General features: G+C 36.8%; 1 protein-coding gene across 1 annotated transcript in view; it reads left to right on the top strand.

The window, feature by feature from the left end:
- Positions 1 to 13370, top strand: part of LOC107743786 (spermatogenesis-associated protein 20) — a 38832-nt gene extending 25462 nt beyond the window's left edge. Inside the window, exon 16 of the mRNA XM_016557186.1 lies at positions 12723 to 13370. Coding sequence (XP_016412672.1) covers positions 12723 to 12893 — 171 coding nt within the window. The 3' untranslated portion in view covers positions 12894 to 13370. The remainder of the gene's footprint in view (positions 1 to 12722) is intronic.
- The last annotated feature ends 4659 nt before the right edge of the window (positions 13371 to 18029 follow it).

Raw genomic sequence — 18029 nt, 5'->3', positions numbered from 1 at the left:
TCTCTCTCTCTCTCTCTCTCTCACACACACACGCTTCTCATTGCCTGGCTGTGACTAAGCCTCAGATGGACCCTGGTCTGAATTGTTTGTTTAATTGACTTGGACATGATTGAAAGATCCGCTTGCATCAGGCCGTTGATTGCGAAGTCGGAAGCATGGAACTAGCATGGTTCAAGATGGTTAATGCTAGTTAGTGCTGGCTCATGCAGTCAGTTTATAATCAACCTACATCAGGATTTTGCATAGTTGAATCATAGTCTTTTGCGGCATATTAGCATGCAAAATCAAACAAGAGGAGTCAGCTATTTAGCCACATAACTTCTCAACAGCGAGACAATATGGAAACCTTATTTTTCATTCAACTTGTGGTTTTTCACACGCAAAACTAAGGCCAATGTAATCCATTTAATGCATGTACAGTACATGATAGATGAAGCAGAGATAAAATTGCTTAATCTACACGTTCAAAAGTTTGGGGTCAGTAACATGTTATTTATTTATTTATTTATTGATAAAAATTCATACTCCTATTCAGCAAAGATGCATTATATGTATCAAAAGTGACAGTAAAGGCATTTGTAATGTTACGAAAGATTTCTATTTCTTATATATGCTGTTCTTTTGAACTTTCTATTCAAGGAATCCTGAAAAAAATGTATTACAGTTTACACAAAAATATTAAGCATTTTCAACATTGATAGTAATAAGAAATGTCCATATTACAATGATTTGTGAAGGATCATCTGTACACTGGAGTAATGGAGACATTGTAAAATATATTAAAATAGAAAGCATTTTAAATTGTAATAATATTTCACAATATTACTGTTTTTACTTTTTTGATCAAATAAATGAAGTCTTGGTGAGCATAAGAGACTCCTTTCAAAAACATTAAAATATCATACCGACTTCACACTTTTGGACGGTAGTGTAGATGTGTTAGTTCAACTTGCAAAAATCAGAGGGTGTGATTGTGGTCAGACTAAAGAGTTTACAAAAAGATAAATTTGTGCTTTAGTATGGCTGAAATTGAACTTTTAAAGTTTTTGAATTGTGTCAAGAAAATTCTTGCACTGAAAATTCTTGCACTGATTTGAACTGAGAGGGATGTTAGAGGATGCTTTCATGTACGGTGGGCTGACATGTCTGCTTTCAGTTACATGGAAAGATTAAGCTACATTTCTCTCTCTCTTTTCCTAATCTGTGTTTTTCATTTGTAACAAGAGAGACACGTAATTAGAGAGGGATAAATGGTTCTCACCTGCAGAGTCAGGACATGAAATAAACGTAATGAGAGCCATCATCTTAAGTCACTGAATCAGCCAGAACCAGCGCTTTGTCTCCATGGTATTGGGTATTCTTTATAAACAAAGAAAAACAGAGCTTGCTCTTACTCATTATAGTCCTATAAATCCTGGCAATGGAAAGATCATGCATCAGTGTTCCTCAAACACACACATACATATTACTTGCAAATATTAAAGGCACAATCTGGTTCCCTGTGTGAAAAATGTGAAATTTCTGAGTGTGAAATTTCTGAATGTGAATCTGAGGCCTAGAGACTGTGGAGCTGATGAGATTTCCTGCTCGTACATTGCGAGAGCATTTAGAGCGGCATTGCGCTCTGCTTCCCATCTCTAAACCAAGAGCGTTAGTGTGACACTGGCTCACCTTGCGTGTTTGTGTAGATATAGCTGTGATAGATTTAACCTGAACTCACCAAGGGTTATCAAAACAGCATGATCATTTAAAGTTGCACTGTCTGGGTCGCCTGTCTGCAGTAAGAGGCTGCTTTTTGTGTGCACTTCAGTAAGTACCCCTTCTATTATCAAACCTGTTTGTTTAGCTTCACTGGAAATCCATCCATCCATCCATCCATTCATCCATCATTCCATCCATATCTATTTATATGAATGTATTGTAAGAATCTATAGTCTGCCCCGACCCAGATTCCACTCCACAATATATGTTTGATCATGCTCATTTCCCAAAATGGCTTAATTATTATAGAGAAGAAGAAAGTCAACAGTTATGTTGTTTCTAGACCATTTGGGATGATCACATCCTAAGCAAATGGGGACCAATTGTAGAATGGAAGCATGCAACTTCATTTACATTAAAGGTAGTAAACTCTGAGTGTATAAAATGTTTGAGCTTAGGATGTTCGTGGTTCATTCTGACTCCGTTGAACCCAAGGTACTACATGTACTTTGTCACTGCTATGCTGCAATAAACATCTTCATCGAGATCTTCAACGTCCTTATCACTTTTTCTTACAGTACCATGTTCTTTCTATCTATCTATCTATCTATCTATCATTCTATCTATCGTTCTATCTATTGTTCTATCATTCTATTGCCTAGAGACTGTGGAGCTGATGAGATTTCCTGCTCGTACATTGCGAGAGCATTTAGAGCGGCATTGCGCTCTGCTTCCCATCTCTAAACCAAGAGCGTTAGTGTGACACTGGCTCACCTTGCGTGTTTGTGTAGATATAGCTGTGATAGATTTAACCTGAACTCACCAAGGGTTATCAAAACAGCATTATCATTTAAAGTTGCACTGTCTGGGTCGCCTGTCTGCAGTAAGAGGCTGCTTTTTGTGTGCACTTCAGTAAGTACCCCTTCTATTATCAAACCTGTTTGTTTAGCTTCACTGGAAATCCATCCATCCATCCATCCATTCATCCATCATTCCATCCATATCTATTTATATGAATGTATTGTAAGAATCTATAGTCTGCCCCGACCCAGATTCCACTCCACAATATATGTTTGATCATGCTCATTTCCCAAAATGGCTTAATTATTATAGAGAAGAAGAAAGTCAACAGTTATGTTGTTTCTAGACCATTTGGGATGATCACATCCTAAGCAAATGGGGACCAATTGTAGAATGGAAGCAGGTGTGGGACACCATGAACCATCTCAGACAAAGGGGTGTCAGAACTTAATTAACATTAAGTTACGACAGGTGCAACTTCATTTACATTAAAGGTAGTAAACTCTGAGTGTATAAAATGTTTGAGCTTAGGATGTTCGTGGTTCATTCTGACTCCGTTGAACCCAAGGTACTACATGTACTTTGTCACTGCTATGCTGCAATAAACATCTTCATCGAGATCTTCAACGTCCTTAGTACTTTTTCTTACAGTACCATGTTCTTTCTATCTATCTATCTATCTATCGTTCTATCTATTGTTATATCATTCTGTTGTTCTAATGTTTGCTCTATCATTCACTCCATCCATCCATCCATCCAATTTATCGTTCTAGGCTTAGATTTTTGTTTAAAGTTTTTAAACAAACCTTTGTCAAGCAGTTTAAAGTTAAATACAAATTGCAATTATTCACCCAGTTTGCTGCATATATTTAAATGGCATTCTTAATTTTTATTCTTAATGGTGCACAACTCTAATATTTCAAATGGTGGATGCTAGTCTATGTAAACTGAAACAGCTTATGAACATGTGTGGCCCTGCAGTGATCTGAGAAACGCAACTAATTCTCTGTTTGTTACCTGAGACCTTACTGCACGCTTCACTGAGTTATACAAAACAAATTATTCCCATTGCACTGTACATATTGGGTATCCCCTGATCGCCGTGCCTTTGATGCGATAATGGCTTGTTCAACCTCATTGAGCATTTGGTGCAAATTAAAGGTTTATGAAGACAGACCTAGAGAGGCTCGAGAGTGTGTTGCGAGGACCATACCGAAAGAGCATTTTTCACGATACATTAACCAACCGAACTAGAAAATCTTTTTTAATTTAAATCCAATTATTGTATCATCTGTTCTGTTCCTTCATTTTGGGGAGCAGAGTTTAATTGTGGGGAATGTGCTGTATAAGAATCTTCGGCTTTTGCGGTCTCGTCTGTTCTTACTTATTTAATTCAAATTTGCTAGAGGGACACTTGAACTCAACACACTTTTCGAAATCAATTAATCCCACCTGTTGCGATCTGCAGGCATGATTAAAATTGTTGGAATAAATTTATCCATACTTTAATTAGGCTAAAACCCGTGTTGATTATAAAGGGGGTACGGTAGGGCTGCAGATCCTCATGGGGCTTGTTACAGTAGAATACGAGGCATTAGAACAGCCACTCCATATCCCTGATGATGGCAACCAGCTGCTCACTTCAGTCATGTGATTTCCTTGTGCTCATAGAAAGTCTGTTCTGAGATCAATTTAGTCCACCCAAATGCATAAGCATATATTACAACTTACCCTTTAACGCTGTTCAGGTGTACTACTGCCCAACAAAGAAAACGCTTGTTCATTTAAAGGTTCATTTAAATATAACTGCATTCCAGGGATGTGGTTTTCATACAGTTATTTCGTTAAGTACAGAGGAGACTGGAACCTTTTAAGGGCTAATATTTCGATAGTGTTCATCTGAGATGGGATTTCGGCAGTACAGAAGAGCAAGGACCTTTGCACCGCAAAGAGTTCTAGACTTTGTCTGATTGCTGAGACAAATGGACCTGAATCCCTAACAAGGCCGCTGAGACATCACAAGAGCCAGAGAGGTCCCCAGGCAACTCAACGAGAACGAAAGAGTACAAAGCAAAGGTTTAAAAAAGCTTTAGAATCTCACAACACAGTGGTGGATTATAGTAGATCTTAGAAAACTTCATTGTGGAGCAGTAGCACACAGTACCAGCATATTGTTTTAAAACTTCACATTTCTGATTTTTCTGGAAGAGATTGGTAGAGTCTCTGATTTATTTTTGCCTTGTCTTTATAATAATAATTAATGTCAGCTAATCTCTTGTCTCATATTCCCAAAGTCAGGTCACGCATCATCATCATCACTCATGTCTAATGAACAATCTAACTCTGCATCTTCTTCTTCAGGGGAGATGCTAAAATACACCCACACACAATCAGCAATACATTCCGTTACGTCTGTCACACAGATTTTGTGTTTAGAAATAGTTCCTGAAAGTAGTATCCAGTAGTCTAGCTTGTAATATCTATGATAAAAGCCATTTTTAGTTATTATTGATATTAATTAAAAATGTGTAATGCAATATTTTTAAACAGAATTTGATATTATATTATTGTGCCATTCTGCTTTCTGAAGACTAGTCAGAAGCCATGAGATTAATTGTGTGGTAATTGTGTTCTTTTGACAGTTTAGAAATAAAACATAATTATTCATTTTTATATATTATAAATTTATTTAAAAATATATCAAATTTATCAAATATATTTAATTTTAACCATATTGTTATATCTTATGTTAACAACGTTAACATTTGTTTCTTTTATTTATTTACATTTATGTTTATTTATTTATTTGGTGAAATATTTTGCAAGGAGGTCACTATATTTTGTGGTTGTGGGCATCTAAACAATTGAAAACCCTTGAACTAAAGCATGATTGGATATTGTTCATGTATTAACTAAACTTGTAATTGAGCTGTTTTGTGCCAGATTTAAACAAAGGGAGCAAATCTCATTGGACATTATGATTTACAGGCTGTGTTCAGTACGTTTTTATTTTTTGTCCTGACCCCAGACCAGTGTAGTGGCTCGGCGTGTCAGCAGCTGTGTGTCACCAGCACTCTGCATTTAACACACACTCACACACCAGACAACATTGGCCTATGAAATAACCTTAGATGTGGACCATGAGAGAGATGGCCCTTTAAGGGATGGGATGTTGCAGTCTAGCTGTGTCTTTGTCCATCTTCCTTAAATCAGCTCCACTCAGATTAAACAAGGTCTTTGTCTGTGTTAATCAGCATCATGACAAGAAATGCTTTTACTTTAGTCTGTCTCATTTCCTCAGAAGCCATTTTTTTTGTTGTTGTTTTGAGATGCTCTGAAGTGTGAAAAGTCCACAAAAAGCTTCTAGAAATAATTATTCAAATTCATTTTGAATAATTCAACTACTCAAAAGTAGAGGAAAATAATTTTTTGTATATCGCATTTCAAATCAATCCTTTTAACTGAAAGTGCTTTGTGAAAGGCTTGATAATGTGCACATTCTGGAGAGAATTGTATAATATTATTGTCCACAGTGCAAGATACTTCCATTTCCGTTCACTTTCTTAAACTAAGTTGAGAACTTAATGATACGATTACCTGAAATCACCCTGGAAAAACCTCAGAGAGAGAGACTTTTAGCCTAAGCCTATACAGACAATTAAAATACCTCGCAAGTCTTTTATCCTCCTTATGAGAGTATTTCCGCAGGTACTCCACCTCATGGGAAATTGTCACTTTAGAGTTTCTTTGCCACCGGATGAATCCCTGACAAGCTTTAATGAGCACCCCAAGAGAGAACTGAGTGTTTAATAGGAAATGGGCTTTAGACGGACAAGCCAGTGTTCTTCATTTTCAGCTAGCTTAGCCGTTTTTTTAAAATGGTGCAGTCTGATTTATGCTCGCCCTATGAATTGCCCATTTGGGCTCTGGACACCTTGTGAGTCAGGGTCGGAGACACTTTGACCATCTTGCGAGTTGATCTTGATGTATGCGTAGACCGACCTATGCATCAACCTTGCAGGAATAGTCAACCCTTAACATCATTAAATCCTCCACAGGATCACGGACACTCAGACCAGAAGAGCAGAGCCTACAGAGGTCAGGCAGTAGATCAGATGAAATAGATAAGAAGAAAATGTTCTCTGCTTAGGTGGTTGCCCTTTTCACACTTTTTTGCTCACTTTGAGTTGTGGGAATGCTGGAAATATAAGATTCTCCCTGTCGCATTGCTTCCTTATCTGTTGAGTGTAACTTTGCTGATTGTGGTTGTGAAGTGAAGCAGGTCTTAGGCCTTGTCCACATATTTACAGATATTTCTGAAAACACAGTTTTCACCTTGTTTTTTTCTTTTTTTGACAAAAATATCTGCAAATATCTTAAATACATTTTTTTGTTAAATTCATTTTTTGACCTAAATATCTTTTAAATTTAGTCAAAATTGAATTTTTATAACAGTTAACAGTTTTTTTTTGTTTTGTTTTTTACAGTATAAAAAATTTCTGGTAAATTTTTTTGCAGGTACAATTTAAATTTTTTCTTTGTTTTTATCTCTTCCACATCAGAAAAGAATCACAAATTCTAAATGCTGTCAATATTTCATTTTCATTTTTCACAAACAGTTTTAAAGTTTTAATCCTCAGTTTTTTATTTAAATCTTTTCCACACCAGTGTTTTTTCTTCTTTTTGAAAGATGTCCTTTAAATTTAGTCAGTATTTCGTCATGTCAAATTCATTCATTTTGGTCAGTTTCACTGACTACAAGCAGCGTTTTTATCCTGTGTTATCTTTTTTGTTGTTTTTTTTTTATTTGTTTAGTTATTTTTATGGTTTTATTTATTTACATTTTTTTTTGACAAAAATAGTTTTTTTTTAATAAATGCTGTAATTGTCTGGATGTTTAGATGTAAGCACTTCTGTCCAACAAATTTTATATTTCAACAGATTAGTCAGATACATCATTATATGACAATTTATATTTTTAAAACTCCCATTGATGTTTCATCATTGTATCTGTCGCAGAAACACTTACAATACCTTACACTCCACCTACTTATTCTGTACAGTGGCCTTTACCTTTGAGTGAAGTAGACGAAGACACCAGAATCAATGAGGTCATGATGCTCCATTCCTCTCCAACCAAGAAATAAACTTACGGCAGATAATTAAATGACTAATGGCTGTGTGCTCCACTTGTGCGCGCTGACAGCCTCAAGCTCTCCAGAGAGGCTCCATCCTGCCAGGAGAAGAAGCTGATGAAATTCCCCAGACTAATCAACTGTTTGTGTGTGTGAGTGTTTGTGCCTGATTTTGTGTGTGTGTTTAGGTGAGAGTAGGTAGGAGCTGACAGTCTGGAAGAAGGATATCAGTGCATGCTAGCTGGGAAGGAATCACGGCTTAGCTTATGGGAATTTGTGAATCAGAAAACAGAGGAGTAAGAGATGGCATGTGCGGAAGGGTTTGTAGCAAAAGCACAAAACACAGAAGCTGAGATGTAATCCAAACAATACCAGCGGAGCCAGCAGCTAGAGATAGACCAAAACACTAGTCTACCAGACTCATCCAAAAGACATGAAACTACTGGCTAAAATAGGGGCTCAGACAAGAGATCAGGTAACAAGATAAACAACGGTAAAACTGCTGTCAGGAAGCGGGCAGTACTTCCAAAAAAGTGGCACTAGATCGGAGTATATATTGTATATATAGGAGCAGTAAACAGAAATGAGAAAAAGCTGTAGCAGTTAATGCTGGAATAGACTACACAACTTTTAAAACCAGAACAGATTTTAAAACACGAGGCATCATACACTTGCTGACTTTGTATGGTTACAGAGGAAAACCTGGCATCATATACTAAACGACTGAGATCCTCTGATCCTCTGACACTGATCCTCTTAACTGTATGGAATCACAGTCTGAAGCTAAGAAATCATGCCCATCATATACAGATTTTTTCTGTGAAAATGCTCAACTCCAGCTGCCCAAAATCTGCAGATTCGTCCTGGCTTTCGCCAACTAGTTTTGACTCATCCAGGCTTCAAATCTGGGTTAGAATGTGTTGAAAAGTCATGTAGTGTATTCCAGTCTTTCGACCCTGTTTACACCTATTAAGTTTGGTTTGGAGACAAAACGTACCAGGCACAATGTTCTCCTTCAGTCCTGACTTCTAACATGCATCCACAGCATTTGGCATGGTTTTGTGGCTATGAGAACACAAATGAAAGCTGCGGCTCTCTTTATCTTTTTCTGTCATCATTTTGGGTTCATATGTAAATTGCGAAAACGTATTTTTAAAAAGCCAATGTATTTACCCACCAATATACCCTCCCCTCCCCTCGAACAAAATGAAGACAGAAGTAGGCGAAAGCAGACAAAAGAGACAGATTAAAACACTAGGTGGAAATGGGAATGTCTACCTCATTTATTTGTGATCCGATTGAACAAAACGCATCTCAAAACCAGGTGTAAACAGGGCCTTCGATTCAGTAGGCTTATTTAAGATACACAAGTTCACTCATATCATTCAATAACACAGAATTCTCCAGCTTCATTTCACAATATCCAATGGAACAACACTTGAGGCAATAGTGCCTCCCCTCCAGCAACCTGCCATTCACATGAGATCGCAGCAATTAGCAAATAACAATAACTGATTAACAAACAACAACAAATGATCCAATCATTGGACAAAATCAAGTCCCACACTACATTTTTTCCTGGTCCAAGAAGCCGTTTTACTCTAATATAGACACCCCTGTCTTAGGAATTTAATAAAAAAACAATTAAAAAACCTATTGACTTCAGGACGATGGAACTGGAAGTCCAAAATGCTAACTTGTTTCTGGGATTTGGCATAAAAAAAACATCATCCCTGCAGCACTTTATACAATATGTAATTATAATTACATCAATCAGGCATAACATTATGAGGCTCATTGATGCATGTGGCGAGCGAAGGCTGGCCTGTGTGGTCCGATCCAACAGACGAGCTACTGTTGCTCAAATTGCTCAAGAAGTTAATGCTGGTTCTGATGGAAAGGCGTCAGATTACACAGTGCATCACAGTCCGCAGACCAGTCAGGATGCCCATGCTAACCCCTGTCCACTGCCGAAAGCGCCAACAGTGGGCACAGAACTGGACCATGGAGCAACGAAAGAAGGTGGCCTGGTCTTATGAATCACGTTTTCTTTTACATCACGTGGATGGCCGGGTGCATGTGCATCGCTTACCTGGGGAACACATGGTGCCACAAAGCAAAAATGGTTCAGGAATGGTTTGAGGAGCACAACAACGAGTTTGAGGTGTTGACTTGGCCTCCAAATTCCAAAATCTCAATCCAATTGAGCATCTGTCGGATTTGCTGAACAAGCAAGTCCGATCCATGGAGGCCCCACCTCGCAACTTACAGGACTTAAAGGATCTGCTGCTAACATCTTGGTGCCAGATACCACAGCACACCTTCAGGGGTCTAGTGGAGTCCATGCCTCGACAGACCAGGGCTCTTTTGGCAGCAAAAGGGGGACCAACACAATATTATGTTATGCCTGATCGGTGTATATTAGACCTCTCCTAGATTTATTATATTCCTCCATGATGCACTGATAACCAGTTACACTTTTTGGTATTTATATTTAGTACTATATATAAGATTTTGATTACAATAATTTTGAAACTTTATTCTGGAGATATTACTACTTTAATCTTGTAATGTTGTTAATTTATTCTCGACTTTATTGTCGTAAAAGCCCTGTTATGAGATTATCAAAAAATTTCCATTTTGCTCTCTAAATCATATTTTTTATTTTAACATGGCACTAAAATGATGGGAATTTTAAACTGCGAATTATTGAGGGTGGTTTGAAACACTGCAGTATTACAACAAACTTCGCAAATGAACAGTTTATGTTATGTCTGCTTGACATTTTTTATATGTTGCCTCAGTGGACTGTCACAGTTCTTTGAGTCAGTCTGGAGACAGCCTGCGTGAGGTCACGACAAATATGACAGAAAGCCTTGCCAGGCTGCTAGCGGGAAAGTAATGATGCGGAATTGTCTCGGCCCCTGAGATGCAATAACGGGAAGATCCTAGCAAACAGACAGTAACAATATATTGTGCTTAGAAGTCCAGGGACAGGTTTCGCAGAGTTGAGTTGTTAACCACGCCTGTCAAAAAATCACACAAGAGTGTGTCAAAACCAGAAAGCAGAGAGAATGTCTGGCTCTTGGTAGACCTGGAAAATCTTCCAAAACACGGGCTCTAAACTGAGCCTTGAGAGCTGTCCTAAGATTTAACCTCTGTCACATTCACGAGTCCTTTCCCGTGCCCTCCTCCTGGATTTCACTGAGCTTTGGGCTTGGAGGTAAAGTCGTCTCACTGAGGAAAAGTAGATTTACTCTTTCATCCTTTCCCCTTCGGTAACTCTTGGCCACTGGGCAGCTCAGCCTCTTGTTTTTCTCTCTTCGCTGTTTCCCATTCTGCTGTGGTATTGTTCAGTTAAAGGTTTTTTCTTCTCTGCTACAGGAGGCAGAAACTAGTGTAGCTACCACAGTGTCCTCCCTTGCTGCTGTGCCAGTCAGCCCCCCGACTGGACATGGCCCTGATTGAGTTATTTCAGACTCCGCGCCCCCCCCGTGAACGAGGTGAAGGAGTGGGAGGGGTGTGATGCTGCAGTCTGCATGGATCAATTGAATTTAATTATTAAGGCACAAGCTTTATTGCACAGAGCTACAATTGCTTTTTTAATGCTTTTTATTTAACGGAGTCATATGATGCTGCTGAAAAGAACAGTATTTTGTGTATTTGGTGTAATGAAATGTGTTTTTTTTTTTTTTTTAGAATAATCTTGTAACAGGCCTTTTAACATTATAAAATCAAAGTCTTAATATTTTGAGAAAAAAGTCATAAAGAAAATATATTTGTAGCATTATTAGATTAAATATTTGTTATCAATCAAAACTAAAAGTATGATTTACCTAAATCCTTCACATCCATCTGTTATATTGACTGTATTCTCAAAACATTGCAACTTCATTCTCATTATGACTTTATTTTTAAACATTACAACAAACTTTATTCTTAACATTATCCTCCAAAAATACTTATTTATACTTCATTCATTTTTAATCTCCTAATTTTATGATTTTATTCTTGAAACATTGACTTTGTTCTCAAAATATTACAACTTCATTCTCAGAACATTGACTTATTTTTCAGAGCATTAACAAACTTGTCTATCATTGTGATTTTTGCCATTATATTGATCTCAAAATATTTATATACTTTATTTACATGCCTCTAATATCCTAACTTTGTCTTTATTTTTGTAACATTGATATTCTTATTTTTAACTTATTTTTTAACAGGTCTTCTTTTCATTCTCAGACCATTATGATTATTTCAAAACATTGTATCTTTATTCTAGTAACATTATAGCTTAATTCTTAAAACATTAGGGTTTTTTTCCCCACATAACTTATGACTTAATTCTCCGAACATCATGACTTTCAAAGCATTACTTTATTCTTGTAACAATTTTATACTCAAAACATTGCAGCTTTGTGTAACATTTCAACTTAATTTGTGCAACATTCTGACTATATTCTCAAAACTTTACTGTTGTAACATTACAACTTTATTCTCAAAGCATTTTGGCAGAATTTTCAAATCACAACACATTTATTTGTAAAACATTATGGTTTCATTCTCAAACTTAGATTGTATTTTTATTTTAACATGCCACTAAAATTCCATCACACAGAGCTCAGGTGGCTGATGTTTCTGAGATTATTACCTGGTCAGCGACTGTGCCACACAGGGGTGTAATATTGTGTTAGTAGTGTTTTATTAATATTGTGTTTTTTTATGCTGACGAGTTAAAGGTGTAAATGTGAACAAGGACAGGTCAGGGTCATCTCATCCCATAAGAGCTGCTTTGCCTATGGCTTGCTGTAAACCCCCAAGGGAATAGAGGTCCCAGATATAAACAAAACTGTAGAAATGGATCATTGATGGGACTGTCACTATAATCGCCTTGCCCTGTACTTTATTGTGGATTATTACTTGCCAAGAAAGCAAATGGAGCCCTTTGGGTCATAAATTTTGCATTAAAGGTATATGACTTGTGCTCTCCTGCTCCCACCATCTCACCTAATTGTCATCATGATGGCAGTTATGACTCTGTTTTTCTTCCCTTCCCCCTTTTCTCCTCTGTCTTTTTTTCAGGTCCTGATGTTGGCAGATGGTAACACAGAGGGTTTCCTTTATCAGAGGCTGCCTATTCTCTCCACCCTGGTTTCCCAGGATGGCAAAGCCACTGCGTACGTGTGCGAGAACTTCGCCTGTGCCCTCCCAGTAACCTGCCCACAGGAACTGAGGAGACTGCTGCTGGAGTGAGAGCTACTGTCACACCACACAAACATCACTGTGGGATCTCTCCATAGTCAGACCGCTATATCTCAGATTATTACGCAAGTAGCAAACTGCAGTGATCAAAAAACAGTCATAAATGAAATGCGCTGTAAGATATTATACAGTGGCAAGGCAAACCTCTGGGGCTGCCCTAGTTGTGATGTTCTGCTTCGTTTTAGACCTGTTATGCAAGACGATAGTCTTGGGAGATGGAAATACAATGACATTTTAATGTGAGAAGGAACGCTGAGATTAAACCTTTCAGAAGCTTGCCTCATGGGCTCAGTTGATCTCTGTCAACCTGCTTTCTAAACGATCAAGCATGTTTCTCTGCAACCTTTCTATGCAGTGCAGCTGATCAGCCCTGGATAAGCAACATGCTAGATTTAGAATGGAATGACACGCAATGTATGTATACTACAGCTCAGACTCAATGGAATATAATAAATACTCACTGAGTAACCTTGTGTGATCTAGTTAATCTGTTCATCCCTTTAACGTACTGCTCAGACTTACGGGGGTCTCACACCAGATGTGACAAGCAACTCGAACCGATTGTTTTCTATGAATGGACATACACCTTCGCCGTCATTCAATGTCCATTGATGGCGCCCAGGTGTAAATTTGAAACTCAAAATTCTTACGCACTATACTTTTCCATTTAACTCAACCTCAACAAAACGTTCACAAATCATTATTTTGGTATGTACACAACTGTTCAAAAGTTTAGGGTCTAATATTTCTTTATGTTTTTAAAAGAAGTATATATTGCATATATTTTATTAAAAATACAGTAGAAATGGTAATATTGTAAATATCCATTTTCTAGTTTAATATATTTTAAAATTCCTGTGATGGTAAAGCTGAATTTTCAACAGTCAATACTCAAGTCTTCAGTGTCACATGATCCTTCAGAAAGCGTTCTAATGTGCTGATTTGGTGCTTAAGAAACATTTCTTATTATTATCAATGCTAAAAACAATTGTGATGATTAATATTTTTTTTGGAAACCATGATACATGAATAAAAAATTTAAAAGAACAGTGTTAGACATTTTAAGTCTTTACTCTCACTTTTGATCAAGTTAATGTTCCCTTACTAAATAAAATGTCTTTTCAAATTTATTGACCCCTTTGTTGACTTTTGAACAGTAGTGTACGTAATGTAAGCTTAACAATACATTATGTACAGTTTTTTTTTCATAACATGTTTGTCGATTTGTGGGTTGACCACTTGAATAAAGCCTAAATAAAAAATGTATATAAACGTTGCATTTCTAATCGTTCAGTTTGTGCCGTTGTAGCAGTTTTGACGTACACTGACCTGCAAACTTGTGAAGCCATTCTTTAAGTGCAAAACCAATGATTTACCAACCTGAATTCATTGGTTAAGGCTCAATAACTTCTATACATGACTCTTGTGTAATGCAGTTCTTACAATTTTAATTGAAGAGTGTAAATCCTGTCCCCCTTCCTCAGTGCCTGATCAAAAATGTGTTATTGTAATAGTTAACCTAACCACAAGAAATATTCATTACCACTTAGTGCTGGTCATAGCTGTTAGCTTACTAAATTAATGTAGCCTAAAAACAGAGGACATTTTTTTTTTAGCTTTGGTAATATTATGCAATATGTCATTGAAAAGCCATAAATACACTGTAAAGTGAATCTATCATTTCTAATCAGGCACCAAATAGTAAAAAAAAGTATATTTATAAAAAATTTCCAAATTTTCAATTCTCAGGCAATCTCTGCGAGATGATAGGATCTTGTACAGCACCGGTAGACTTAAAGGGATCAGTGCAGTATAAACATCTAATGCAAAGTATACAGAGCAAGTGCCAAAAAAAAAAAAAAAGATCAAGAAAAGTGGCATTGCAGTCACGCTGCGCAAATGTGTCTAATTATAAGGCCGTTCAGATATGTGGAGAAGAAACACCTCTACTTAAGTTGGTAGGATTTCTTGAGAGCTGCTGAGGGATGCGTCTGTTTCAGCACGACAGCTCCTTCCTCTTCCACCCCCGCGACTTTACCAGCCGTGGGTGACACAGAAAGACAAAATTAACCCATCTGCAGAGCTACAGTACCAGTCCATTGTGAAATATCCTCAGGTTTGAGTGTGCCGAATGTTTCCTGTGTTGTCAATATGAGCACTGCATTGTACAGATGGCGTACAGCAGTGACTATTATAGCCCAATGTTAGGAAATGCACAACAAAGGAAAAACTCACCACAATCCAATCTCGTGTGAGAAAAATTGAGAAAATCTGCTCTGGCCATGCTAAGCAACGCGACAGGCTAATCCAGACATATCTACCATCAATACATGCTGATTTCGGCTGCCTGTCCTCCTCTTGTAGATTTGCCGGGAGCCACGTTTCCCAGTGTTTGTGTGCAGACGAGTGCAGATTTTTTTGCGGAGGAGGAAGGTGAAAAGGGGGCTCTGCTCCAGTTATGTCGAGTCATGTCTTTGTGACTTGTCAGGAGTTTGTACAACCATGCTTTCGTCTGTCTTATTTTTTCTAATTCCTTCAACCAGCTGAAGGTGATGAAGAGCTCTTTGGAAGCACAGTATCGGAGACCTATGGAACTTCAGTTTGGTAACATCATGGTAGGACATTTTTTGTTGTGTCTGCGGTCCCTGCAGCAATCAGTATTTTGTTTACAGCTATTCGGTGACAGGCTACCTGTTGGAAGAACCTCCGTTCCTGTCACATTAGATGGGGCTTTCGTGTACAGATCTCTCTAGTTTAAGTCCGTTTTGAAAGAATAGCTGCTGTGTAGCTCAAGGGCCGGGACTCTAAAAGCAAAGTCCCTTTGGAGATCATTACTGCATAAGATTTGTGAGCATCTCCGAACCCTCCTTACCTTTGCAAGATAGCTGAGTAATAAGGCCACAGGAGGCTCACCGTGCCCACAGTCCATGAACCAGCCTGGTAGACTGAACCTACTAGAATTACAAAGTATGAAATTATAGCATGACATAGAATATCAAATAGTATTAGTCTTATTATTATTTATTGACAATCATACAAAAATCAGAGTTGTAATTGGAAGATGTTCAAATATAGATTTAAATATTGGTAGTATTTTTTATAAAGATTTTTATGCATACAGTATATTCATTGTGTATTCATTATTTTTTATTTATAAGAATATATAATGCATATAATAAATGATAAATGAATAAAAGAATCAAACCTAATGAACAAATGCAAGATTCATAACCATAGATTCAAGTGTAAAATTCAAACCATATATTAAAAATAACTCAAAACCCTGTGTTATTTTAGTATTGTTATATGTATATACTATTACAGTATTTAGTAATATTTTAAGTAAGCTTTTATTTTTATATTTTCAGTTTCCATTTGAATATTAGTTAATTTATATGCTAATTTATAATTAGTAATTTATATGCTTTTGTCATTTTGTTTTTTTATATAGATTTATTACATTTTTATTTCCATTTTAGGTTTATTATATTATATTATATTATATTACATTACATTATATTTCAAACCATAGATTCAAATCAACAAATGAAAACTTCAAACCATAGATTCAAGTCTGGCATGAAAAAGAAATAAACACTGACTGAAAATTCAGTTTTTCTTGAATTTCCGTGTGAGACGTGCTGTACGCTGCTAACATCATTGTGTGAAGAACAAATTAATCATCTGATTTGCTTTTATTGACAACCATTACTTGACTTTATTGTCCTCTCTTTATCAGCCTGTCCATCTATTTCCAGCAGTCCCATCTTTTAAAAGCTGGCTTCTTTAAGCAACTTCTTAAGGCTCTTCAGCTGCTGAGTGTATGAGTGTGTGTATTGATTCTGCTCTGTGTGAGACCTTGGCTTATTGGCTGATGGCCGGTAGGATACCTGCCCCAAAGAGGAACCAGCCGCTCACAGCTGATTGATTATTATGGATCACATCACCGATGATTGCAACTACACATTCACACAAACAACCGCTCCCAATGCTTACATTGCATGACCTCAATATCACAAAATTATTGTGGACAAAAATTTACAAAAGATTGCAAGACCAATAGTAATTTAGCACTTGTTGAAGATGAACAAGTTTTTACATTAATGTCACATTATTTCTAATGCTGATTTTAAGATTTCAGTAGTCCAGCCTTAAAACTTTTCCTATGCTAAAAACACTTCTTCCTATCCTGTGCAGAGACTATCAGTAATTCATAAGTATAAGTAAGTTTGTTTGCTTAAATCATTTTTGTTCAAGTAATGGTTTGAGTTTGGGGCAGTATTTTTTATTTTTTTGTTTGTTTATTTTTTATTTCTATTGCATTTCATGATATCATTTTTAGTTTAGTATTTTTTTCTGTAGTTTTTGTTTCACACACAAAAATATTTGGTGCAAAAATAATTTTCACTCAGAAATTGCTTGTAAATTTCACAAATTACAAAATAACGGCAAGTGACACACTGAATTAAACATGAATTTTGAAGTAGAAAGATTGAGCTAGTATTTTCTTGTTAAACATACACCAAATATATTTTATTTACAATTTTCAACTTGGTATCCAATGGTATCTAGTGGCATTTTCATTTAATGCAGGCAGGTTGAAAAAAGTTTGTTTTCTAACATACCACATAACCAAAAAAAAATTACATTTCAGTTTTGCAGTCATTTTAGTTTCAGTTTTTCGCAGCTATGTTTTTATTTATTTATTTATTTTTTAACTTTTCACTACTGATAATAACACTGTGCAGGATGTTATCTGAACAATGGAAGACAGGTTGATTGTTTGGGAAACCTGTTTGAAAGTTATTGTTTTTACAATTGATTTAAGTGCACAGAAAACACATTTCAACTTTACTAAAGTTAATACAATTGTCTTGTCCAAAACCATTTTGTATTTTTTTTTCCCTTGCTGACTGATTGGTTGTTTTCTCTTTCACTTTCTAGGCCCTTTTTGCAAGCGCATCAAAGCTAGCTGGCCCCTCTTCACAGTGGAGCATTTCTGCCCTGGTCTGCTCTTCCCAGAGGAGACAATTAGCCATCCTTCTGCCACATGCTCACATACAGTACACACTCGCTGACCAGCAGCATGTGTCATCCAATTGGAAAATTGTTACCATATAGCGGCAA

Source organism: Sinocyclocheilus rhinocerous, unplaced genomic scaffold (assembly GCF_001515625.1).
Source record: "Sinocyclocheilus rhinocerous isolate Xijiao unplaced genomic scaffold, SAMN03320098_v1.1 scaffold497, whole genome shotgun sequence".
In the NCBI taxonomy this organism is placed as follows: domain Eukaryota; kingdom Metazoa; phylum Chordata; class Actinopteri; order Cypriniformes; family Cyprinidae; genus Sinocyclocheilus; species Sinocyclocheilus rhinocerous.
Note: the sequence above shows the minus strand (reverse complement) of the source record. Positions and strands in the feature narration are given on the sequence as shown.